Consider the following 25,892-nt stretch of genomic DNA (forward strand, 5'->3'; position numbering starts at 1 on the left):
TAGAAAATTAACAACAAAATGCAGTTAAATAACATGCACTGAAATTCAGCTTGATTTTGTTTCAGTGTTGCTATTTCCTATGTAACAAATTCCTTAAATTCCTTGAGCTCCTGTACGTGCTTCGCATTACTGTTAAGGAATTTGATAGCAAGTTTTTAAAATTCTTATTCCCCATTTCCTTGATTTTTTTTCCTCAGTTAACTGAGATTGAGAAATGCTTTTGCTCCTTTGCATGGAGGATTCAGTTATATTCATTGTGCCTTGTCTCTTCTTTTGCTCTTGGTCATTGCTATTCTGGTTAGCAGATTCCTCTTCTTAGAACCAGTTTCTATGCTTTGTTGCCCACTGGTCTACAAGTTGATTTTCCTGATTGCATTTAGTACCTGGTTCTCGTTTGCAGTCATTTGTGTCATTACCTCCAGTGAGAGTCATTTCCGGGCTTTTGAATTAGGCTTCCACCATGGTCTCAATAGTCCCTGCTTCTGCTCAGCACTTTCCACCTTCTGTGTCCCTCTGCTGTGGCCCCACTGTTGCCTGTGCAGCCTTTCTCCTACTCCTGGTTCGAGCAGTGTCTGGGGTTTGGGAGACACCAGCAGTCTAAATCACTGTGTAGTTAGTAGGACTGGTCTTGCTGCAACCTGCTGGTCATTTGGTCTGAAGACCACCCTGACCTATTTTGGATAGAACCTGTAGGATGCCAAGTCAACACCATTTTCCCTGTGAGACCAGTGCAATGTGTTTAGCCAGAAGTGTGTTCTCTCCCTTCTCAGCGCTTGTGCAGCTCACTATTGTCTCTTCAGCACCACCCCCTCAGCCTTTTCTTCAGTACACAAAGTGGCACCCAATGTGGTACTGGTTGAGGTCTGGGCCTGCTTGCTGTTAGGTCTGGGAACCATCTGAAGCTATTATGGGTGGGAACTGTATGATGCCAAGTTGGAACTGTTTTCCCTGTGTGACCAGTGCAATGTGTTGAGCTGGAAATGAGTCGTCTCCCAACTTAGCACATGTGGAGCTCACTGTTGTTCCTCCAGCCCCATAGCCTTTTCCTCAGTACACAAAATGGTGCCTAATGTAGCACTGGTGGGGAACTGAGCTGTGATATCTACCCTGTTCCTGTAACCGCCTGCTTGGACGCCACTCTGCTTCTGCTCATGGTTGGTCTAATCAAGCAAATTAACGGGATGGCCAGTTTTATACCTAGGTTCATCTCCTGAGCTCCCAGTGAATTCCTTCTTCCCATCTGACTTCTGGTGACACTCTTATCACTAATTGCCAACTGCCACTGGAGTATCTGGTCACTGTAACACTGCTCTGCTGTCTCTGCTGCTTCCCCGTGTCCACAGGTCTCTAGTGTCCCTCTATTGTCAGTCTGTCCTCTGCTATTGCCTGGGTTCATGCCCTCTCTGCTTCACCTTGGCTAATAATTCTCCATCTGTGTAAATGTGTCCTTACCTCTATTCTGACATCTTGATTCTAATAATTGATTTTTCTGTACAGTATGAGGTAGGAGTAAAATAACAATCTTTCTGTGATAATGTTCATATGATCCAGCAGAATTTACTGAAAATACCATCTCTTCCCAATTCCATAGGTGGATCAGGTGACTGTGTATACATGATGTTTTCCTGGAGCTTATATTATTTCATTGCCATTTTGACACATGTTTAATTATTGTAGTTTTAAAGTAAGTTTTTAAAAAGATTTATTTATTTTTTATTACAAAGTCAAATATAGAGAGAGGAGGAGAGATAGAGGGGAAGATCTTCCGTCCGATATTCACTCCCCATGTGAGCACAATGGCCGATGCTACGCCGATCCGAAGCCAGGAACCAGGAACTTCCTCCAGGTCTCCCACGCGGGTGCAGGGTCCCAAGGCCTTGGGCTGTCCTCGACTGCTTTCCCAGGCCACAAGCAGGGAGCTGGATGGGAAGTGGAGCTGCTGGGATTAGAACTGGCGCCCATATGGGATCCCGGGAGTTGAAGGCGAGGACTTTAGCCGCTAGGCCAAGCCGTCGGGCCCTAAAGTAAGTTTTAATATATGATTAATCATTCAACCTTGTTCTTTTCAAGATTCCTTAAGATTTCCACATAAATGTTATTAACTGGGAATTTAGTTCTACAGAAACAAAAAACCCTAGATTGCTGGAGTTTTGATTGGAACTACTCCAAATCTATGAATCAACTTTGCATCTTTATCACTGTTATCCAAGGCCACAAGCAGAGAGCTGGATTGGAAGTACAGCAACTAGGACCAGAACTGGTGTCCACATGGGATGCCAATACCACATTTAGAGGATTAGCCTGCTATACTATTTCTCTAGCTCCCACAATTACTTATTTAACCCACGAACATGGCACTTCCTTTCATTGGCTTAGGTCTGTCTAAATTTCTCTTGGGTTTTTACATATATGTTGTTATTCTTGCTTATTTCATTCAATGCAGATATGAATTATTATTAAATTTGTATTTGCCTATTTTTATAGATTTGAAAGACAATGAGAGATAGGTGAGTAGGGAATGATTTTCCACCCTCTGGCTCAACCCCCAAATGCCCACAAAAACTAGGACTGGGCCAGACTAGAATCAGAAATCTTCAACTCAGTTCAGGTCTCACATATGGGAACTCAAAACATCACTGCTACCTCCAAGAGTGCCCATTAACAGGAAACTGGAATTGGTGGTGGAGCCATGACTTGAACCCAGGCACTCCAACATAGAATGCGGGCTGGGAATTGGTAGCTGTGTGGAATAGCATTGCCCGAGTGTTAGCCAAGAACTGGTATGAAGAAGTGGCTGTTGAGTGGGGACAAAGTGTGTAGCCAGGTAGTAACCTGGCAGATGAGGAAATAGTTACTTGAGACTATGGGCAGTGTTGCTATGAAAAAGGCCTGCAGGAGAGTGTGGCTGGTGTTTTCCCCTTGAGATCAATTGGGGAAAGGGCTACTAGAGCCAGCCACCAGTGGCCTAGCTGTTAAGCTCAAAAAGAAAGGAATACCTGAATACCTGAAGCCAGCAACAGAAATGCTTTCTGCTGCTGTCTAGGATGATATCCTCCACCGCCCTCTCTTGGCAAAACCTCACATTGCACCAGCTGCCAAGTGGACACGTTGAACACTGTGAGGGGAAGCGAGTGGAGCAGAGCCAGACCAATGTTCTCCAAGGCAGAGGGGCACTCCTTCTCTAACAGCTTTGGGGGTGGGATTAATGTGAATGTTGGTTGTTTATTGAGGGCTGAGGAGACTTCATATACACATTTCATGAAATATTTCCTGTGCTAGATGCTTTGTATACATTGTCTCTGCTTCTCATAAAAAATCTTATGAGATGGGTGTTATTGTCTACAATTTCCAAATGAGGAGACTGAGATCCAGAGAGGTTAAGAAATTGCTCACACAGCAAGGGCCAACTCTGTGGTGTATCAAGTTAAGCCTTGGTTTGTAGTGCCAGCCTCCCATATGCCAGCTCAAATTCCAACTGCTCCACTTCTGCTCCCTGATAATGGGCTAGGGAAGCCACAGAGGATGGCCCATGTGCATGGACTCTTGCACCAACATGGGAGACTCAGCGGAAGTTGCTGGCTTCTGGCTTCAGATCAGTCCAACTCCAGCTATTGAGGCCATGTGGGGAGTGTATCAGTGGGTGGAAGATCTCTCTCTGTCTCTCTCAGTAGCTTTAACCTTGCTTTAGGCTGTAGGCCTGACTGAGTACATCTTCTTTGTAGTCATGGCTTATGACCAATATGTGACCATTTACTACCCACTGCATTACATGGTCATCCTTAACTGGGGCCTGTCACACAGTTGATATATGTATAGAAAAACTACACATCAAGAGAGCAGGGAGGCTAGAATTAGTCCTACCCAATCTATCTCTTCATTCTTACCAGGCTGCCATATTTCAGATAATGAGAATATGAGTGTGATTCTTACAGGATCCTCCAATCATGTGGACTCTTACAGAGCATAACGAAAGCTGGGTTTCTGAATTTGTTCTGCTTGGCTTCTCCGGTGAGCCCCTGACCAACAGGATCCTCTTCATTGCCTTTCTTCTCCTCTACTTGAGCTCAGTCCTGGGAAACGGGCTCATCATGACCCTGATCTTCCTAGACCTGCATCTCCACACACCTATGTACTTCTTCCTCTGCATCCTCTCCTTACTGGATATAAGCGCCATTACCACCACTATGCCTCAGATGTTGGTGCATCTGCTGTCTTACTCTAAGACCATCACTTTTGCTGGCTGTTGGCTGCAGATGTATGTGTTTGGTGCCCTAGGCCTGACTGAGTGCATCTTTTTTGTAGTCATGGCTTATGACCGATATGTGGCCATTTACTACCCACTGCGTTATATGGTCATCCTCAACTGGGGCCTGTGTACACAGCTGGCAGCTGGGACATTGGTTTGTGGTTTTGCCTTCTCACTGGTCCATACTTATCTCACCATGAGATTGCCATATTGTGGGCCCAATGTGGTCAACCACTACTTCTGTGAAGGCCCCTCTGTGCGGAGCTTGGCTTGCATGGATACCCACCTCATTGAATTGGTGGACCAGGTCATCAGTGTCTTTATGATCGTAATTCCTGTATCTCTCATTGTGGCTTCCTATGTTCGCATTGCCATGGCTATTCTCAAAATCAAGTCCACCCAGGGACGCTGTAAGACATTTTCCACCTGTGCCTCCCACCTGACCATGGTCACATTCTACTATGTTCCAGCCACTTACATCTACATGAGGCCCAGCTCCAGCTATTCCCCTGAGCAAGACAAGCAGCTCTCCCTCTTTTACAATGTTTTCACTGTCCTGCTTAACCCAGTGGTCTATAGCCTGAGGAACAAGGATATTAAGGAAGCTTTTTTCAAGACCGTGGGTTGTGGAAATGTTGCCTAGTGATATAGGAAAGGACTAAAAAGACTGCCCAATACTGAAGGAAGTCTGTAATTATGCAATATAGTGTGTTTGAACCAACATAGTCCTTCTCAATGGAACAAATGTACATGAAGCAAACATGGCTGTCTTGATCATGTTGGGACATTGTGTGACAACTGCAATAATGGCTTGCAATAACAGTTTATTTATTGCTAGTATTTCAGATACGAGCTGCTATGGCCTTTCTGTTGTCTCAGATGCGCCCTGAAGGAGGAGCCCTTATCTGGAACATGGCACACTTACTACAGAGGGAAAGGAATATGGCCAAAACATATGTTACCCTTAAAGCTTCTGATAAGGAGAGAGACACATGTAGTTGCTCACGTCTCGTTGGTCAAAGTAAGTCACATGGCCAAGCATGGTGGCAAAGGGGTAGCAAGTCTTCTTTCTACAGAGAAATACTGCAAATCACACGGCAATGGGCTGGCAAGTCTAATTCCTCTATAGAAGGGGCAACAGAGGACAGGGATAATAAAATAACCTGTTGTAATATCACAGAAACTCATAGAATACATGTTAATAAGCACAAAACATTTGATCTGTAAGTCTTGTGGTACATAGAAATGGCAGAGAACCATGGTGATATAAAAAACATCATTCATGTCAATAATATTTGTTGTTGGTATTGAACACTAAAGCAATAAGGTATGGAACCCATACAGCTCCTGGACCTAACTTGGTGCCCAGAATCCAATATGGCTCATGAGGCTGATCCAACACTGTGTTGTGTTGTGACTGGACGAGGGACTTGATGTTAAGTGACCTGATCCTGCCCAAGCCTGCTGTCTTGCTGTTTGTGTGATTTTTGTCCTTTCTCTGGACCTCACTTTATTCATCTATAAAAATCACACTTTGAATTTAATGTTCTCCAAACCCCCATATGCCTTTAAAATTCTGTGTTACAGTAGGTGAAATAGAAGCCATATGAAACTCAAAGGTGATAAACTTGTCAAAGTCCTCTGTGACCCATAACAGTAAAAAGGAAAACACAGAAAGACAGGTCACTGTTCTGGATGCTACTCCAGGTACACCCTAATGGGTAGCACATGTGGCAGCAACTTGTGTTCTTTCTGGAGAACTGAATCACACACAGGGATCTCTAGAGTTTCTTTTTTTCTTTTTTTTTCTTTTTTTTTGAGGTTCAACATTTAAGAAAGATTTATTGATTTTCTCCTCTCTAAATCTGTCTTTCCAATAAAATAACCTTTTTTGTTACATTTTTATTTTGAGTTTTTGAATTTTGTGGTACAATTTTATATAGACTGGAATTCCTCCCCAAACTCCTCGACAGATTTTCCCCCGTGTTGCTACAATAGTATAGTCCTTCATAAGGAGTCATAATTCCATCAGTCTCTTATTTAAGTGTGCCCCAATATTGCTGGTACAATGTCAGGCAGTCTAGCATCTCATGGTCAACACATTTCCAACAGTTTAATTGAGAGTCCATCTTTTGCTTGGAAGCAGGGATGCATGTTGTATTGTACCCCAACTCTGGATGTGGTAGACCCCAGTATTCCATCACTATCCATTTCCATAATTGAGAAGCCATGAAACAAGGTCAACCACTGGTATGAATTAGAACAACAACAACACAAGAAATTACAGCACCATGAAAAAACACGCCACCGAGTAACCAACACATGGGTGACAAAAAGTGAGCCAACTGACGGCTCACTCCCCAGATAGCTGCAACAGCTAGGGCTGTGCCAGGCTAGAACCAGGCACCAAGAGCTTCATCTGGTTCTCACAGATGGGTGCAGGAGTCCAGGTATTTAGGTCATTTTCTGCTGCTTTTCTGGGCCATTAGCAGGGAGTTGAATCAGAAGTGGAGAACTGAAACTCCAACTGATGTGCACATAAGTTGCTGGAGTCCCCGATGATGGCTTCACCCACTATGCCACAACATTGGCCCTGATTTTGCAGTTAACTGAAGTGACTAGTGATATCATGGGAATGAGGTTTTTTCCCACAGGTGATAGACAAGGAGGATCCCACATGAGCCACCATTATGTGGCTTTGCAAGAGCTCCAGAATTGGAATTAGGTAGGATGAAGGATGACATAAATGGAAATGTGTCTTTTCAGACCTTAATAAATAAAATGAAATGAGGTCATAAATTTTGAGGCCTAATCTTGATAGAACTGACATCCTCATATGTATATATAAAAAACTGTGGCTCTTGTCTCCCATGCTTCATCATGTGGGAATCTCACCATCTACGAACCAGGAAGAGAGCCCTAGCCAGAATTTGATCATGCTGGCCCTTGATCTCAGACTTTCTTCTAGCATTCAAAACTGGAAGAGAATACATTTTTGTTATTTAGCCTACCTAGTTGAGGATATTTTGTGATAATCTGAGCTAATTAATATATAAGCCAACTCTAAGAAAATATTGTTTCTAGTAGTTGAGGAATAAGAGCTTAAAATAGAAGTCAGGTTCAGCTATGAAAATGGATTTGCAGAACTCTGAAGGAAATGGAGTTTTGTGATAAAGAAAATGAGGGATAGGAACTACTTATTGAACATGGACTAGTAAGATTTTAGAACTAGGAATTTAATTTATGTCCAAGGATAAGCAGGAAACATTCATGGAAGGAGCCAAGGAGGGAATTTTCAGGCAGGGGCAGTCTCTGTACATGACCATAAGTCAGGAAAGCACTTTGTATTGTTTGATAATGGGAGAAAACTTGTGTGGTCAGCATAAAGTGAGTAGAAGCAGGAGAGGTGGAGATGTTAGGGAACAGTGCAAATGCCAGTCCTGAAGAGCCCTATTTAAAAATGCTTACTGTGTGTGAAGCCCAGTGAATTAGATTCTGGTGAGGGAAGTGGTGCAAGTTGGGTAAATCAGATTCCAGTGTGTGTCTGACTTTAGGAAAGGGGACTGAAAAGGGAGTAGGTAGAAAAGGAGGGAGGCTTTAGGGGACTCATGGACCAGGAGTGAGGATAAATAACCCCTTTGGAAGAGCCATAGGAAGGGAGAATTCAAGGTTCAGGCTATTGGAAGGAGTTTTTTTTTTTCTTTTCTTACACTACTGCAAATTACACGTCAAAAATAGGAAAAGGAGAAAGGTGGAGTTGGTCAATGCGGGGATGAGCAGAGTGATCAATGAGAAATAGGGGCCTGGGGATAATGAGTGAGTAGAGGGTTCTCAATTAGTCTCTGCTGCCAATGCACAAATTCAGGCAGAATGGTCCAAAGCATTTGCCTGGAGATGTAACAGGACTGGACAAGGCAGATGTTCTGGGAACCAGGTGGGCACAGATGCACCAATGAGCTCTACGTACTGGGATGATTACTCAGTGAGAACAGAATGTTGGCTGTGGCTGAAGAGGTCTATGGAGAGGTGAATCTTGTGGTTAAAGTGTGATGAGGTCTCGTTTGTTTCTCTCCCAAGATAGAGTGTAATATATTTTGAAATTGAGGATGTTATATGATTTCATTCTGAAGTTGATAAGCATCTTATTTGGTTCCAAGGGTAAAGAACAAGTAGAGAAGAGGTAGTGACAGTGTTAACATATTGGTGGCCAGTACAGTGGTGCAGCCAGAAAAGCCATCACCTGCAGCACCGGCAATCCATATGGACCCTGGCTTGAGTCACAGCTGTTCCACTTCTCATCAAGCTCCCTGCTAATGTACCCAGGATGGCCCAAGTGCTAGGGTCCCTGAACCCATGTGGGAGACCCAGAAGAAATTCCTGACTCATGGCTATGGCCTTGCTCAGCCCATCATTTGTGTCTTTTGGGGAATGAATCAGCAGAGGGAAGATTGATCAATCTCTCGCTCTCTTTCTCTGCCTTTCCTCTCTGTAACTCTGCCTTTCAAATAAATAAAGAAATCACTTTTAGTTTTAAAAATTGATTATACTTCTATTTGAAAAGGGGAGAGAGAGAGAGAGAGAGATCCTCCATCTGTTGGTTCCCAAAGGGCTTCAATAGCCAAAGCTGAGCTGATCCAAAGCCAGGTGTCATGAGTCTCCTCCAAGTCTTCCATTTTGGTGCAGGGGCCCAAGGACTTGATCCATCCTTTGTTGCTTTATCAGTCCGCATGCGAGAACCTGGAAGTGGAGCAGCTGGGACACAAACCGGTGCCCACCTGTGGAATCTTAGCCTACTACTGCACTGTGCTGGCCCCCATAAATAAATCTTTTTAGAACAATATTTTCATAATGCTTACAGGAAATTGATAAAGAGATGGGGTTGAGGAGGAGGACTGAGTAGGGGAAACCTGGCATAGTAAGTGAAGGTCCTGGACTTGGAGGGTGGCTGTGAGTGGACAGATGTTGAGAGACAAAGGTGAGGAAAGAAGCAAGAGCATTCGATGGGGTGGATGTGTTGGTGAAAGAAAGAGGAGTCAGGGAAACTAGCAAAACTTTCAGTCAGTCCTGGCATGGTCTCTGCTTCCCACAGCTCCCTGATGGGGGCAAATTTCCTGTCAGCTGTCACTCCCTGATGCCTAACCCTGCTGAAAAAGTCATTGTCTTTTCTCATGGAAACTGCAGTCCACAAACTAGCACAGTTCATGGGAAGCGCAGATGTGCGTAGGGGTGGGTTTTTGTAAATATTGCTATCAAAAGAATTCTTTATTTGGGTCACTGCGTTTTGTTTTGTTTTCTTACTCTGGGTTTCCTTTAATGAAGAACATGGATGTGGAGTGGTTGGCGGCTGCCCAAGTCTGGTGGGACACATGCCTGACACTTGAGAGAAGCAGCCTTTTACTAAGCTAAAATGTCTCCCTCCTTTTGGTCTCATGCATAGCTTGGTCAGCCGTAGACTCGTCAGACTCATTAGAATAGATGCTACAGCTTATTAGCTGTTGGCCTCTCAACAAGAAATGTAAGTTTCCCCAAACTCCAGTTTTCTCTTTTAATAATAAGCCATTTGTTGTAGAATGAATGCTTGTGTTCTCTCGTCTGTTGAAATCCAGTCTTGCATGTGGCCTTTGGGAGGTGACTATACCAATGAAGCTGTGCAGTCAGCGTTCTTACCAATCAGGCTCCAGGAAGCTTCCTGCCCTCTTCCGTCTTGTGGAGTTCCGGGAAGGAGGGGCTCTCTATGAGTCATCCAGCAGATTCTCACTATACCCTGAGTCTTCCCTGCCTTGACCCTGGGCTTTCCAGCCCCCAAAACTATGAGAATAAATTTCTGCGGTTATAAACCACCCAGTCTGTGATACTCTGCAGTAGCACCCTGAACACACTGAAGCTAGGAAAGCATAAGAAATCTAAAAACCAACCAACCAACAAAAAAGTCCCACAAAAACCTCATCAGTGACTTACTTTCAGAGCTCTGTTAGATGAAGTGACTAATTTTCTAGGGAAATGCAGATCACAAACATTAACCCCTTAAAGATAGAAAGTTTCAATGGGCACATTTTCATAGATGGATAAGAGAAATAGATAGATATTAAGCAACTGCTAGGTGAGGCTGTTTGTGCACAATCCCAAATCCATGTTTTGAAATCTTATCCCCTCCTCCAGGTGATGATATTGGAAGGCAGGACCTGGAGAAGTGACAGTCACGAGGGCTCTGCCCCGGTCTTAGGTCAGCATTGCCCTTATACAAGAGGTTCCAGGAGCTTGTCACCCTTCTCTGTGTGGGGTTACAGTAAGCAGACATCCATCTCTGCAACAATTGAATGCTCACCACACCCTGATCATCCAGGTATTTGGATCTTCCAAACCTCCAGAAATGGGAGAAATAAATTGCTGTTCTTACAAGTCATTTGGCTTGGTGTGTCCTGTGATGGCAAGCCCACATGGACTCAGACAGCAACTACTTCCCAAGATTGGAAGACTGATAGCGAGGAGGCTCAGGGAGGAGGGAGAAGCTGTGGACAGACCTCTCATAGTGTGTACCCCACGCAAACAGCCATAAGGGGCACATCTGAGTCTTTGAGTCCAAGACCATGTGTGGTGGTGCTTCCTAGTTAGCGAGAAAATTTGAGTTCAGGAATCAAGTGGTTAAAGTGCAAGTGGATCCTCTTGTTATTATGCCTGGTAACTCACACAAGAGTTTCTTCTTTTGCCACGTGGGCTCCGCTAGCTTGAAGATATGAATCCCTAAGAATGTTTTCACCAGTGGATAAAACAATGGTTCCAGGGAATCACAAAATGGCATTTTCATCTGGCTATTTTGGAGCATCATATGCCACTGGACCAACAGGCAAAATAAGGAGCTCATCTACGGCTGGAATGATTGATCCTGAGTATATTTTTTTACTAATTGCTGATACACAATTGCAGCCAGAATCATTATCACTGGAATCCTTAGGATTCCCTAGGGGGCATTCCTTAGAATTTCCACACCCAACAAGAAAACCATGGACATTCGGAAAGGCAAAAATCCAGCATGACTGAGGATTCAAACCCTGCAGGAATGAAAATTCCAGTTGATGCAAGGCATATATTAAATGATAAATAAAGAAGTATAGATGTCAACTATGATGTCACAACCAGTTACTGAAACCAAGATTGTAGTTTTACATATTTTTCTATGCTTGTAACATGCATATGTTTTTCTGTATATAATAATGTACATGTTATATTTAATAATCATCTTTTCACCTCACTCATTCCTATTGAAAGTTATTTTATAGGACTTACATGGCAGCCTGTTGGCTGAAGCCCTTACCTTTTATGCACTGGGATCCATATGGGTGCTGGTTTGTATCCTGGCTGCTCTACATCCCATCCAGCTCCATGGTTGTAGCCTGGGAGAACAGTAGAGGATGGCCCAAAGCATTGGGACCCTGCACCCTCATGGGAGACTCCAAAAGAGTCTCCTGTATCCTGGGTTTGGATCGGCTCAGCTGCGGCCATTGTAGCCACTTGGGGAGTGAACCAGTGGACGGAAAATTTTTCTCTGTGTCTCTCCTTCTCTCTATAAATCTGCCTTTCAAAATAAAATAAACAAATCTTGAAAACAGTTATTTTATGCACATGTGATTGGAAGTTAACTTTACAATTTTGTCTTTATGTCTTGGATCATTCCATAAAGTTGTGACTCAGTTTGAGGAGTAATTCATAAAGCCTGTGTGGGAAACAGCGAGTATTGGTACTACACACCATAAGGAGAGTGACAACCACATTTGTGAGAAAGATCAATGTGTCTTGTTAAAAGTAAACAGTTGTTTTGGTGTTGTGTAAAAGGGTTTGAGTGTTCATAGAAGGGTGCATATGAAAGCTGAATAGGCAGAAGGGTGGACTCTATCAGTTGTCCATTTATTGCCTCTCAGTTCAGAATGTAGTCTGCAATGCATGCTCTGTAAGAAAAAACAGTATTCCTATAAACATATCTTCTTGAATATGATGTTTAACTCTCTCAGTAGAGGTCCTGGAGGGTCATGGCAGGAGAAGGATGTCTTCTGTTGTTTTTGTTTGAGCCACAGATTCAGAATGCACTGGAATTTGGCAGCCTTGGATCTAGCCACCCTCTCAGCTTGGAAACGAGATCCCCACCACAGCCAATCACTTGCCTGATGCCTGAGTATCCTGCATCCAGACAACTGGTGAACTAATTTAGGAAGCCCCCACACCACACGTGAAGTCTGTAGGGTCACACATGGGGAAGTCATTTCTGTAAACGTCACACACACTGTGTCTTTGAAAGGGTCTTCTGCTCCCCAGAGCACCTTGCAGCTCACTACGTGTACCTAGTGCTGGTTTCCTGCCCCATTCTCTGTGATGTGGGAGAAAGGCTTCCATTTCTCCATTAACTCCAGAGTGCTGCTGGCCTGGCCACCTATTAAATGCTCCTGCAGTTCAGCATGTGAACCTTAACTACCCTGATAAAATCTAAATCCTTTCCAAGTCTGTCCTTCTTTAGCCCCAGGATACCACTTATGGTTAATACAAATTTTATTAAATTTCCCCTGTTTGGCCTACTTGGATAGTTTCTGTCAGAGTTACAGTTTCTCCAGGTTCCTCAGTGAATAGAGTAACCTCTATTTTTCTGAAGAGAAAAACTAAAGTTCAAAAAACTAGTTCTTGGAGTGGATAGGAACCGTACCTGAAGTCCTGTGCCTTGTAGAAGAAGGAGCTGTTATTTCAGTGTGTTCTGTCTGCTCCATCTCTGGTCATTTCCATTCCAAACACCTCCAGAGCTTCTTGGCATCTCCTAGATCATTTCCTATAGTGAGATTCACCTCCTCTTACAGCTTTTCTTTGAAATCTCTTTCCCCTAAAAGACATCCAAATCTTCCCCCCACTGGCTGTTCCCTTTATCCCTTTAACAAAATTTAAATTTCCCGTATAGGCAGCACATTTGAATAGGTTTTTTTCTTTTCTTTTTTTTTAATTTTTAATTATATTTTTGATAATCTTTACATAGTTAACTACCGTAAAAAGGTTCAAGGGCTATAGGGAAGTGGGTAAGACTATTATTTCCATATTGTTTCCTTCATGTATCTGAGGTAAAGGCAGATATTGAGGGAGAAGCCCCACCCAGTTTCCCACCCACCCCAAGTCCCAGATGTGAGGCATGCTCTGAGATACTTGCTTAAGTGGTTTTGGTAGTTCACCAGTTATGAATCGCTGCCAATCTCGCCATTCCAAGCATGATGAGGTCGTTGAAGAATCCATTGATTGACATAGTCCATCATAGAGTCTCTGTTTGCCAAGTATTTTGCTGCCAACATATAGCTGAGGTGGTTGATTGACTTGTTTTGTCTTCTGTCTTTTCTTGGTTAGGGTTCTGAGTCCGGTTTTTCGATTGGGGAGATCTCCAAAGAAACTTTGAGGTATTCCCAGACCAGATTCTTGTATGTTCTAGCAAGCACAGGGCCCGATACAGTCCATCACCCCAACCAGCTGGTGGTTGCAATTGCTGGGTTGGTTCTGTTTTCAGTCCCGACTTCAACTGGAACCAGCAGGTGTTGCAGTCCAGCCTGGTTCTGTCCAGCACATACTCTGCCCTCGCATAAACCAGTGGGGGCTGCAGCCTAGTCAGAGCGACCCACAATAACCCCCACCAGGCCTGCCCCCTACCCTGGTTTGCCAGTATGTGTAGCAGACTAGTCCAGTCTGTCCCACGAATAAGTTTTTTTCATAATTACCTGGAATACAAGGGTGCTTCAAAAAGTTAATGGATAAAATTGAGTTAAAAGATAAATATATTTTGGTGAAAATTGGTACCAAAACAGCCAGTTGATTATACTATGTACATCAAAATAGTGGGGGTGCAATGGAACAAAATGGAGGATAAAGGGAGTTGATTAGATGAGAGAACAGATACAGTGAAAAGGATACAGAAGAACAAGAAGGAATTGTTGGAAAATAATTGGATACAAGAAGCTTGTATTTCAGAATGAAGAGTACAGGAGCGCTTTCAGTAGTATATGGAATGTGTACAACTCCTATAATGTCGCTGTTGCCCTCCCCTTTGTCTTTGAGGTTTAGAGACTTGCTATGTCTACCAATCCTACATGGCTCCTGCCTCTCCCACCGTCTCAGCATCTTTTTTTTCCCAAGTCCCCTTCCTTATTACTTTCTATTTTTAATTTGTTTTATTTATATTAGAAAGACAGATTTACAGAGAGAGGAAGATACAGAGAGAAAGATCATCCATCTGATGATTCACTCCCGAAGTGATTGCAACAGCCAAAGCGGAGCCAATCTGAAGCCAGGAGCCAGGAGCTTCCTCCATGTCTCCCACACAAGTGCAGGGTCCCAAGGCTTTAAGTCATCCTCTACTGCTTTCCGAGGCCACAAGCATGGAGCTGTAAGAGAAGTGGATATGAACCAGCCCCGATATGTGATCTGGCATGTGCAAGGCGAGAATTTAGCCACTGAGCCATTATGCTGGGCCCTTCTTATTACTTTCTGAAACAAGCTCAGCAATTTTTCTAGGCACAGTTGTGACACACGAAACCAAATATCATTTTCCTTTTTTTAACATATTTTTTAAAGATTTTTATTATCATTGGAAAGCCGGATATACAGAGAGGAGGAGAGACAGAGAGGAAGATCTTCCATCCGATGTTTCACTCCCCAAGTGAGCTGCATCAGGCCTGTACGTGCCGATCCAAAGCCGGGACAAGGAACCTCTTCCGGGTCTCCCACGCGGGTGCAGGGTCCCAAAGCTTTGGGCCGTCCTCCACTGCTTTCTTAGGCCACAAGCAGGAATCTGGATGGGAAGCGGAGCTGCCGGGATTAGAACCGGTGCCCATATGGGATTCCGGGGCTTTCAAGGCGAGGACTTTAGCCACTAGGCCACGCCGCCGGGCCCACAAATATCGTTTTTCTTATAGCAGTGACCATCATCATAACTGCCATCAAGACCACAATCATCATTATTAAGCTCGAGGTACCTTCACTGACACATAGATGGACTGATTTGGCATCCCCTTCTCTGCAACCTTAAGTGCTTTCCTGTGGACAGTGAGTTAATGAAGGTTCAAAAATCCTGATCTTGAAGAGGTTGATTATTAAGAGTTTTGTGCAAAAAAGAATCAGACAATATTTCATCATTGCCTTACATAACCTGGTATCTGTATCCATTTTTGCTGTCAAAAGTCAAAGTCAAATTTGAAGCAAAAAAAAAATCTGTTATAGCTTTATGAGCCAAGAGATAGCATAATGATGGCATGGGTTAGCTAGGGATTTCTGCTTCTTTCTCCCCCTCTCCCCCTTGGATGGTGGAAAAGGGGAAAAGTTGGAGTACGGGAAGGGATTGTGGAAAGCTGGTTAGAGGCTCCATATGGAAGCCTCCCGCTCTGAATCAGGTTTTATTTGCACATCACCTCGTTTCTTGTTGTGATATGTGCTGTGTGGTCACACAGCTCCTAAGGTTCCGTGGGACAGCTTGTCTTCCTTTTCTAAGGTGCCAGAACCTCTAACGCCATGGTTTGGATACTGATGAGAGAGCCCAACCGCATTGTGATGATCTCACTCTACCATTTCTATCAGCAGCCTCTTGATCAAATACATTGTTAACAGTATTATTGCTCAACTAAGATTGGAGAAAATATGTATTAAAAACTCTACTAGGTGGAAATATCAATGAAGAGAGATGTGAGGAAGTGCTGGCCGGTTGCAACCAGGGTCTCTTCATGCAGCATCTGGAGGGGCTCTCACGTCTTAAAGTTCTGAGCTTCCTCACATTAACTAAATTCACAGCAGACTGAAGTATATACATATGCCACCTTTTTCATTTTCCATGTTAGTTACCCTTTTCCAAAAAGCAGAATGGCTCTCTTCCTCTAAGCCAAGGTGATCTTGGGTGTGTGTTTGGAACAGTAGTATTAAACAAGAGAAATAGGATACAAAAGAAAAACAGTAGTGTTTATAGAGAGATGTCAATGTGTAAGCACTTCTTTAAGAACTTACCTCTATTAACTATTCACAACAATTCTACAAGGTGATGATTTGCTGCTGCTTATCATCAGCCCAATATTATAGCTAAGGAGAGAGTTGGTCTTTAAAGTATAAGCTTTTGACCACTATGATACAGTTTGGGAAATGTTTCAATTGAGAGTGAGAGACGCCTCAAAACATCTCTTCATCTTTCCAGGGTGGATGCTTTGTGTGCCCTTAGATTCTCATTCCCCTCCACAGTGCTGTATAAATAGAGGCCAATTCTGAACTCTATTCTTAACATCACTTTTTCTTTCTTCAAAGACAATGTTTCTTCACTGTTCATGCTCCTGATTGAAACAAAATAGTATGACTCTCTGGGGTCCTCTGGGTCATCTTGTCTCAGCCATCCTGAATTAATAGAACCAATTGTGATGCAGTCACTCATCAGCAAATATTATTGAGGCTTTGTCCCATACCCTTTGCTGGGCCCTGAGGAAACATAAACAAATCAAACATGAGTCTTGCTTGGCACTTTGTCTACAGTTGGGTACCTTAATGTCTGTGGATAATTCAGCTGCTGGAGTTAGTAGCAGGTCCATACCAAGTAACCACCTTAACAAATTGTTTCCCTTAACTAACAGCCAATGATTCTTGCCTTTCCGCTGAGTTACAGGAAAAAATTGAGTGGAAGGGCCACAGACTCTGCAGTTCCAGGCTTGGTTGTGGCCCTCTGTGCTCCAAGGACCTCATTCAGGGGCTCTGCCCCAGCCAGTCACTTTGAGGAAAGCTCTCTTCACATCCTTGTTTCTGAGGCTGTAGATGATGGGGTTGAGAAAGGCTGAGATAACGTTGTAGAACAGAGCCAGCTTCTTGTCCCTCTCTGGAGAGGCATTGGCTCCAGGATTCATGTACATAAACATGGCAGGTCCACAGAACATGGTGACCACAGTGATGTGGGATGCACAGGTGGAAAAGGCCTTGAGTCGACCTTGGGCTGAGCGGATTTTCATAATGGCTGAAAAGATGCGGACATATGAGGCCAGAATGAAGGAAAGAGGTACCAGGAGAAGGATAAAGCCCAGGATGAAATCTACTCGGTCATTGAGAGATGTATCTGCACAGGCCAACTTCAGAACAGCGGGGACCTCACAGAAGAAGTGATTGATCTCATTGGGGCCACAATAAGGAAGGCGCATGGTGAAGACGGTGTAGACTAGGGAACAGCTGACACCCCACAGTCCACAAAAGATAACCATTGCCCCACACAGCCATGGATTCATAATAAGCTTGTACCTCAGTGGGTAGCAGATAGCTACATACCTATCATAGGCCATGACAGAGAACAACCAGCCCTCAGTGATACCCAATACCAGGAAGATATACATCTGGGCCACACATCCAACATAGGAGATAGTTTTTTCCTGACAGACTAGATGCATTAACATCTGGGGCACAGTGGTGGTGACATAGCTCATATCCAGCATGGAAAGAACACTGAGGAAGAAGTACATGGGAGTGTGGAGGCGGGAGTCCAGGTGGATCAAGGTGACGATGAGCCCATTGCCCGCAAGTGTACAGAGGTAGAGGAAGAAGAAGATGTTGAAGAGGATTAGATTAATTTGGGGATCCCTGGAGAAGCCCAGAAGAATGAACTCAGACACCGAGCTGTAGTTCTTCCAGGGGAAGTCCTGCATTCTCCTTTAGCTGCAGAAAGAGAAATGGACATTCTACTGGCCAGGCTTCAAATGCGTTTTCAGATATCAAGACCACTCAGCTCCTGGAAAATCCTGGGATTATCTGAATCCTGTTCATGGTTTGTCACTACAGAGAACAAAGTCTACCTGGCATAAAAGTGAGTTTGGGTAGGGAAGGGAAATGGAGATATTTGGCTTCTTGGGCAAAACTGCTTTCTCTGAACTCCAAAGGTAACATTCCAACCTTCCATCAACCCCAGAGAGGCCACCTGATTTCTGTTTTAGGAGCTGCCATGATGTCATATCTCAGGGATCTTCCCCTAAGCTTGCCTCTGGAGTCAGATGATGGATACTTGAAGCACCAATTCCTCTTCTCTGGAAGCAAGGTTTCAGAACCACTTCTTACTTTTACTCACTATAGAGAAATAGGAGGAGTCTGCAGTATGAGGGAAAATATATGGCTCCAAAATTATGTAAAGTTCTTAGAAAATTTTACATAGACCCATGTTTCTTGGCTTTTTAAGGGTCTCTGCAAGTTTTCTTATACATGATTTTTTAAAGATTTTTTTTTTAATTTTTGTTGGAAAGGTGGATATACAGAGAAGAGGAGAGAGAGAGAGAGAGAGAGAGAGAGAGAGAGAGAGAGAGAGAGAGAGAGAGAGAGGAAGATCTGGTGTCCGGTGATGGTTCACTCCCCAAGTGACTGCAACGACCAGTGCTGCCCTGATCATAAGGAGTTCTTCTGAGTCTTCCACGCGGGTGCAGGGTCCCCAAGGCTTTGGGACATCCTCAACTGCTTTCCCAGGCCACAAACAGGGAGCTGGATGGGAAGCAGGGCTGCTGGGATTAGAACTGACGATCATATGGGATTCTGGCATGTGCAAAGAGAGGACTTTAACCACTATGCTATCGCTCTGGGCCCTCTTATGCGTGATTTTATTCTAGGTCATGTTTCGCACCAATCCTAACTCTTTCTGACTTTACCCATACCAGAAGGAGGGCTTTTCTTGTATGATTTTATAACTGACTCTTCTTGGAGCAGAACGGTAGTTGTTTTGATCACTTGAAGGCATCTATGGCACCTTTGAATCCCTCCAGATTGATGGGAGTAATGATATCTATCCATTGCATTCTTGAGATGTATGACTGGTAGGATGACCACAGTATAGTTTATATACGAGCCTGGGAATTAGTCATAAAATATTCAAGAAACACTGACTGAACATCTACTTACCAGACCTTGTTCTGGGATGAACACAAACAAGTATAAGGTATATTCCTAATCCTCAAGGATCTTACAGTCTAGTTGGGGAAATCAGAGTAGATAACAAAGTAATGTCCAATGTGATTGGCACTATTATGAAAATATGTGCAGTCACTCAGCTCTGTATAAGCACCATGGATGCAGACATAGAAATTTCTTTGTAGAGCACACAGTGAAGAAACAGATGAACAATGGGAGGCAGCTAGGTAATGCATGTATGACAGGAGTAAATTCCAGGTATCCTGAGGCTCCAAAAAAGGAGCAATGGTCATCCTTTCTGAGTCTGATTTCCCCAGGAACAGAATAACTGATATGAATAATATGGGTGGATCTGGAATTAGCCAAACAAGAACCCAGGAAAGAGTTTTACTAACAGAAGAAGCATCAGATACAAAAACAAAACAAAACAAAAAACTACAAATAAGGGAGAACTTTGTACAACCAGGAAACACAAAGAGTAAAACATGAGGGCAACCTAGTCTGCACGGGGTAGGAGGAATGAAAACTTTAGGATGACCTTTCTAAAAAATCCCTCATGTGTCACAAAGATGACACGTGGGTGGTCTCAAGAGGGGCAGTTGGAAAGAAAGCAAATTTCAGCTTAATAAGTCAGTTTACATTGATGAGGGCAGTCCACATATAGGGCCATTTGTCCTGAAAGATAATGAGCTTTCTGAACCTCACAAGAGAACTGAATACAAGCCAGATGACCTCATTGTATAGATGGCAGGGTAGGCAGGCCTCTGTTCCACTTCAGCTGGAAGAGTTGAGAAGCCAAGCTCCTCACTCAACGCTTTGAGGGCCCCCATTCCTCCTCTCTACCATGCCCCTCTGGGTCTTGGTCTGTGTTGTATCCAGACATTTTATGGTACCAAAAGACCGTGGCTTCCTGAAGGAGACAGAATATGACCCACATGGTGGTGATTTCACAGATCCTGGCTCAGGATGAAGTGACTGATGGATGCTCTACATGGAATACCATCCCTCCTTCCTCTCGCTATACAGATTCACTTGGACCTGATGCTTGTACCACAGTAGCAGTTTCTCAACAGGTGACCCTATTCATTCTGTTTTAGGCTGAGAAGAGTATGATGCTCAATGGAGAAAATGGAGGAGCATATGTGGGGTGCAGGGAGAGAAGGGCTACAAATAACTGAATGAGCATCTGAAGGTCCGATTTGACATTCTTTCCACCACCCTTATCCTGGCCTGAGCCCCTGGCAGAGAGGAATGTCAGGACTCATCATCCTATTGGCTACTTCCTTCCTCTTCTGAGGCGAGGGTACTGTAACTCTTCCCAGTGTCAATGTCTCACCCTAGCTTCCAACTCTCAAAGAGCCCTTTCCCCAACCCCCATAACTAGTCATCCCCAACTTTATTAGTGGTACTAATCCCTTATCCTGAACCCTATGCTACAGATCCAAATCCCGATTAGTGAGACATTGTGGAGAGCCAATAGTCTCAGTTTCATAGCAACAGCCTTCACTTCCTTCCGCTTGTCTCTCACAAATTAGGAACAGGTCCAAAAGGAAAAGAGGGAGGGAGACTGAGAGAAACAAACAACTGTGCAAAGAGGAGTCCATGAACAAAGAACCAAGGTCAGAAAGAAGAGCAGATGTAGGCCTGAAAGTCCTGGTGTGAATAGAAGGGAGTTGGAAATAGGCAGGTGCCCAGTCAGAGACAGGAACAGGTGGGGAGCATCAGGCAGGGATGGCCCAGGTACGGAGATTCCATGGCTCAGGCCTACCGCTGTCCCTCCCCTCCTTACCTGGTGCTGGGTTCTCCTTGAGGGATAAGCCAGGATCTTTCTGGGTCCTCTTTTATTGTTTTTCTTCCAGTCCTCTGGGAGAGCATATCAGGCAGCTTCTTAATGAGTCTTTTGTGTCTTGGGATTCTCTAAACCTCACCACCACCCTTCCAAGCACTGAGCATGTCTCTAACCCCCTCCGCTTGGCACCTGGGGCATCCACACAGATGTCTCTTGACTCTTCCAAACTGATGCCCCTGCTCTCGCCCCTCCTTATTCCACATCACAATTCAGTGGAGACATTTGTGTGAACATCAATTAGAGTAAGTCCATGTGTCGAGACATACAAAGGATGAATAGGGACCTTCCAGGAGGTGGAAGGTGAAGGCAGGGTTCCTTACTGCTCTCAAAACCCAAGTGCCGCACTCCACACTCTCCACTATGTCCTGCTGTGTCCTGGTCTATGTTGTATCCTGAAATCTTATGGTACCAAAAAGATGGTGAATTCTTTTTTTTTTCTTAAAGATTTATTTATTTCTATTGCAAACTCATTTATACATAGAGTAGGAGAGAGAGAGGAAGATCTTTCATCCATTTCATTTCCCAAGAGGCCACAACAGCTGGAGCTTTGCCAAAGCCAGACCCAGGAGCTTCTTCCAGGTCTCCCATGTGGGTGCAGTGTTCCAAGTCTTTGGGTCGCCTTCAACTGCTTTCCCAGCCACAAGCAGAAAGCTGGATGGGAAGCAGGGCTGCGGGGATTAGAACCAGTAACCATATGGGATCCCACTGTGTCCAAGGCTAGGACTTTATTCGCCAGGCTACCGCTCTCAGCCCAAGATGGTGAATTCTTAAGGAAAAGGAATATACTGGAAACAATGGTGACACCCTTCACAGAACCTGCCTCATGATGAAACAACTGATCAATATCCACGTGGTAGCAAGCTAGAAGAACTGAGATCAGCTTCTGCCTGGCACTTACTAATGATTGAATATTGGACAACATACCTATCTCCTTCTACTTCGGTTTCCTAATCAGTAAAACGCCCCAATGATAGTATAGACTAGTTGTATGGATTAACTACAATCAGACGGAAATTATATAGCAAGATTTACCTATAATTTATGCTTGATCTGACTCCCTATTGTGACATACATCAAATGATTGATCTGCTTGTCCTATAAACATTTTCAGAGTTTGCCGCTGACCCACAATGACACTTAAATGACGAGGATGGTCTGGGAAAACATGAACCGCCACCACAACTGGAACATGAACGAACGACACGAACACACACGCATGAACAAATGAACAAACCAACCAACAAACCAACAACTGAAAACCTTTATTGCCAAAAGTGGGCTGCTTATATACAGTTCTCCACCAATCTCTTCTCCCCATGGGTCCACTTGGCACTACCTGATAGGCTGATAGCCATGACATAATCACAGCGAGGGCATTAGCCTATCCCCGTGACTTCCTGTTTGCCTACTGGAGGGACCAACCCCGCCTCCTGGCCCTCGGCCAGCCACCATCTTGGGACGGCCTATCATATGCGTGGGGTCAGCTCCTGGAGCACTGCTACCCACAAGAGTTAAACTCAGAGCAGGCCAGCACAATAAACTCTGATCTTAAATGGGGCAGGTACCTCATCGCTATGATTAGAGTTCATCCCAAGCAGAGTTCATCCCTTGGATGATGTCACATGGAACATCTGAAGTCGCCTTCTACGATTGGAGATCATTGCCACTGGAGCAACATATTGGTACCACACAAGACGGCAAATAGTGTCATCTTATTTCAGACTCTGGTTGGCCATGATTGCCTAGAGCCTGGGTTGCAACAAATTGTGTGCCACATCAAGACACTGAGGACGACTGCTGAGATCAATCAGGGCTCTCAACCTGGCAGACTACTGGGTGTAGTTTAGGATCACACAATTGGAACTCAAAGAATCTATGGTGTTGGTGCTGATTCCCCTCACATGGCCTGTTACAGGCCTATTCAGATTTTCTCATTCTTTTCAAGTCATTCTTCATAGTTTATGGAAATTTGTCTCTATATTCTAGGTTGTTTTTTTTTTAAAGATTTTATTATTATTGGAAAGCCGGACATACAGAGAGGAGGAGAGACAGAGAGGAAGATCTTCTATCTGATGTTTCACTCCCCAAGTGAGCTGCAACGGGCCGGTGCACACCGAACCGATGCCGGGAACCTGGAACCTCTTCCGGGTCTCCCACACGGGTGCAGTGTCCCAAAGCTTTGGGCCGTCCTCCACTGCTTTCCCAGGCCACAGGCAGGGAACTGGATGGGAAGTGGAGCTGCTGGGATTAGAACTGGCGCCCATATGGGATCCCGGGGCGTTGAAGGCGAGGACTTTAGCCACTAGGCCACACCGCCGGGCCCGTCTATAGTCTAGGTTGTTGTGAGCGCAAAATTGTTAATAGTACTTTTGTATTCATTTTTAAAATATTCATTTATTTAAAAGGCAGAGTGATAGAGAAGAACGAACGCACACACACACACCCCTTCAATTTTCTGTTTCACTCCCCAAAGGGCCACAATAGCTGGGCTAGGCCAGACTGAAACTAGAAGCCAGAAACTCTACTGGGTTTCCCGTGTAGTGGCAGGGGTCAAAGTACTTAGACCATCTTCTGCTGTTCCGGGCACAGTAGCAAGGAGTTGAATCAGAAGTGGTGCAGCTAGGACTTGAACCAGCATGCCAACTATGGTATGCTGGCATCACAACGGGTAACAACCCACTGTGATTGCCACATCACCAATCCCATATTAGGCTACTGACTTAAGAGCTTTCTTTTTTCTTTATATGAACATTTACAGCTATAAATTTCCTTCTAAGCTATCTTTAATGTATCCTGTTAAGGTTTGATATGCTGCATCCTACAATGTTGCTAAGATTCATTAATTGGCTCTAAGAGTTTTCATGTAGAATCTTTCTGGGTTTGTTTTTAGTTTTGATTTTACATAGACAATTAAGTTACCTGCAAATATTGACAGTCTCACTTGTTTGTTTTGAGTCTTCTTTGTTGACTGGCTTACACTTTCAGTATCATTTGGATGTGAGCAGTAAGAACAAGCAGTGCTGTCTTAGGATTGGTTTTAGGGGCAAAGCACTCAGTGTTTCTACCAGTATGTGTTATATAAGCTGAATGTTTTTGTAGATTCAAAAAATCAGTGTGAAGAAGTTTATTTCCATTTCCAGTTTTCTGATTGCATATATGTGTACACATGTTTGTTATGAAAGAATAGTCTAAACCACATGCATTTGAAATAATTTTGTGAGAGGTCCAATATGATAACTAGTAGCTAAAGTCCTTGCCTTGCATGTGCCAGGATCCCATATTGGTGACAGTTTGTGTCCCAAATGCCCTACTTCCCATCCAGCTCCGTGCTTGTGGACTGGGAAAGCAGTAGAGGCCCAAAGCCTTGGGACCCTGCACTTGCATGGGAGACCCAGAAGAAGATCCTGGATCCTGGCTTTGGAGTGGCTCAGCTCTGGCCATTGTGGCCTCTTGAGGAGTGAACCATCAACAGACGCAAGATCTTCCTCTCTGTCTCTCCTTCTCTCTGCTAATCTTTCCAATAAAAAAAAAAAAAACAAATCTTAGAAAAAGAAAGAAAATATATGTATTAGCTTTTTTTTTCTCTCTCTCAAAGGGTCTCAAGACTAAGATGCAGGCTGGACTCTTCAAGATCTTTTCCAGCCTGTCATTCTGTGAAACTCGAGTTGATTGTACAATTCATGGTTGGAAAGCAGAAATTTTCATCTAGGTTGAACATGATTGGGGAACTTTTGAATAGCTCTATATGCAATGTTTGTGAATGAGTAGACACAGATGAGAAGTGAAAGGAGAGGGGAGTTCAGGTGGAATAGCCTAACTGCCTACCTGAAAAGTGAAGACTGGCCGGAGGAGGTGGAAATCCGATGGGCCTGCTGAGTGTTCTAACAAGGAAGCTCCACTGATCCCAGCAGATTCTCCTTATGTGCCCCGGCTAATGCTTCCAGAGCAATTTTCCTAACAAGCCCCAAAAAACCCCATCAGAATGCCTTGCTGATCATTCTGTTTCTGTCTCCACAAAATCAAGGTTGTTCTTTCCCCAGGGTTTGCCCCCTGAGAGGCTGTGGCCTCCAGGCAGGAAACGCTGGCATTGAGGACTCATCATTCTCCTCACAGTTCTAACATACTCTTAAAATTTGCATCCATTACTGCTTGGGGAATGTCAAAGACTTTCTAGACTGGCAAACCCGCCAAATTTAACTTTTGCAGAACATTATAACAAGCAAAACACATTATCAGCATTTATTTGTCTTCTGTGTTTTCTTAACTTTTAGATGTTCTCTGGTTTACGGATAAATTTATTTCAAAGAACAACTGCATTATTTTATGAATTAAAACCTACAAGAAAGACATATAATAAAAACAGCTACCTTAAAATATTAACCTTTCGCAATGTGATTTAATAGTTAACTGAAACTAGAGGGGTAGAAATTTGATTTTCTTTGTTGGTTGGCTATTGATGTGTGTGTGTGAGACAGAGAGAGAGAGAGAGAAAGAGAAAGAGAGAGATGGCTCTCTGAGTATGTTATCACTTGTTATCATGAACATCAAATACCTATTTCCTGACTTCCCAAGGATTCTTAACATTAAAATGGATACATACAATCAATTATTAATAATCTAATGAAAATGTCTAAGATAATTTGATTTTTAAATTTTATGATACAGTTCCAAAGGTTCTGGGATTTCCCTTACCCACTCCCTTAATCCTCTCCCCCCACCCACTGATATCTGCTATATGTTACAATAGTATTATTCTTCATCAACAGTCATTAGTCCATAATTCTGCTGTTTAAGTGTATCCTGACATTGCAGGCATGGAAAAAGGCAGAATCTATGATTGTCAAGATATATTTAACAGTTTCATTGGGAGCCCATCTTTGATCT

The 25,892-nt window shown here is 43.8% G+C and overlaps 2 protein-coding genes across 2 annotated transcripts; one reads left to right on the forward strand and one right to left on the reverse strand.

Moving 5' to 3' along the window:
• The first annotated feature begins 3,944 nt into the window (after positions 1–3,944).
• LOC101530220 (olfactory receptor 2A12-like) lies at positions 3,945–4,889 on the forward strand. Its single transcript, XM_004591674.2, has one exon. The coding sequence runs from the start codon at positions 3,945–3,947 to the stop codon at positions 4,887–4,889; it is 945 nt and encodes a 314-aa protein (XP_004591731.2).
• A 12,079-nt stretch (positions 4,890–16,968) lies between these two features.
• On the reverse strand, positions 16,969–17,916 carry LOC101529971 (olfactory receptor 2A12-like). Its single transcript, XM_058660847.1, has one exon. It carries the CDS (start codon positions 17,914–17,916, stop codon positions 16,969–16,971), a length of 948 nt encoding a protein of 315 aa, XP_058516830.1.
• Positions 17,917–25,892: the final 7,976 nt, after the last annotated feature.

This window comes from Ochotona princeps, chromosome 2 (assembly GCF_030435755.1).
Source record: "Ochotona princeps isolate mOchPri1 chromosome 2, mOchPri1.hap1, whole genome shotgun sequence".
NCBI classification, from domain to species: Eukaryota; Metazoa; Chordata; class Mammalia; order Lagomorpha; family Ochotonidae; genus Ochotona; species Ochotona princeps.

What these genes read in the sequence shown, in the direction of transcription:
- LOC101530220 (XM_004591674.2), top strand. Translation starts at nt 3,945, where the DNA reads ATGTGGACTCTTACAGAGCATAACGAAAGCTGGGTTTCTGAATTTGTT.
- LOC101529971 (XM_058660847.1), bottom strand. Translation starts at nt 17,916, where the DNA reads ATGCAGGACTTCCCCTGGAAGAACTACAGCTCGGTGTCTGAGTTCATT.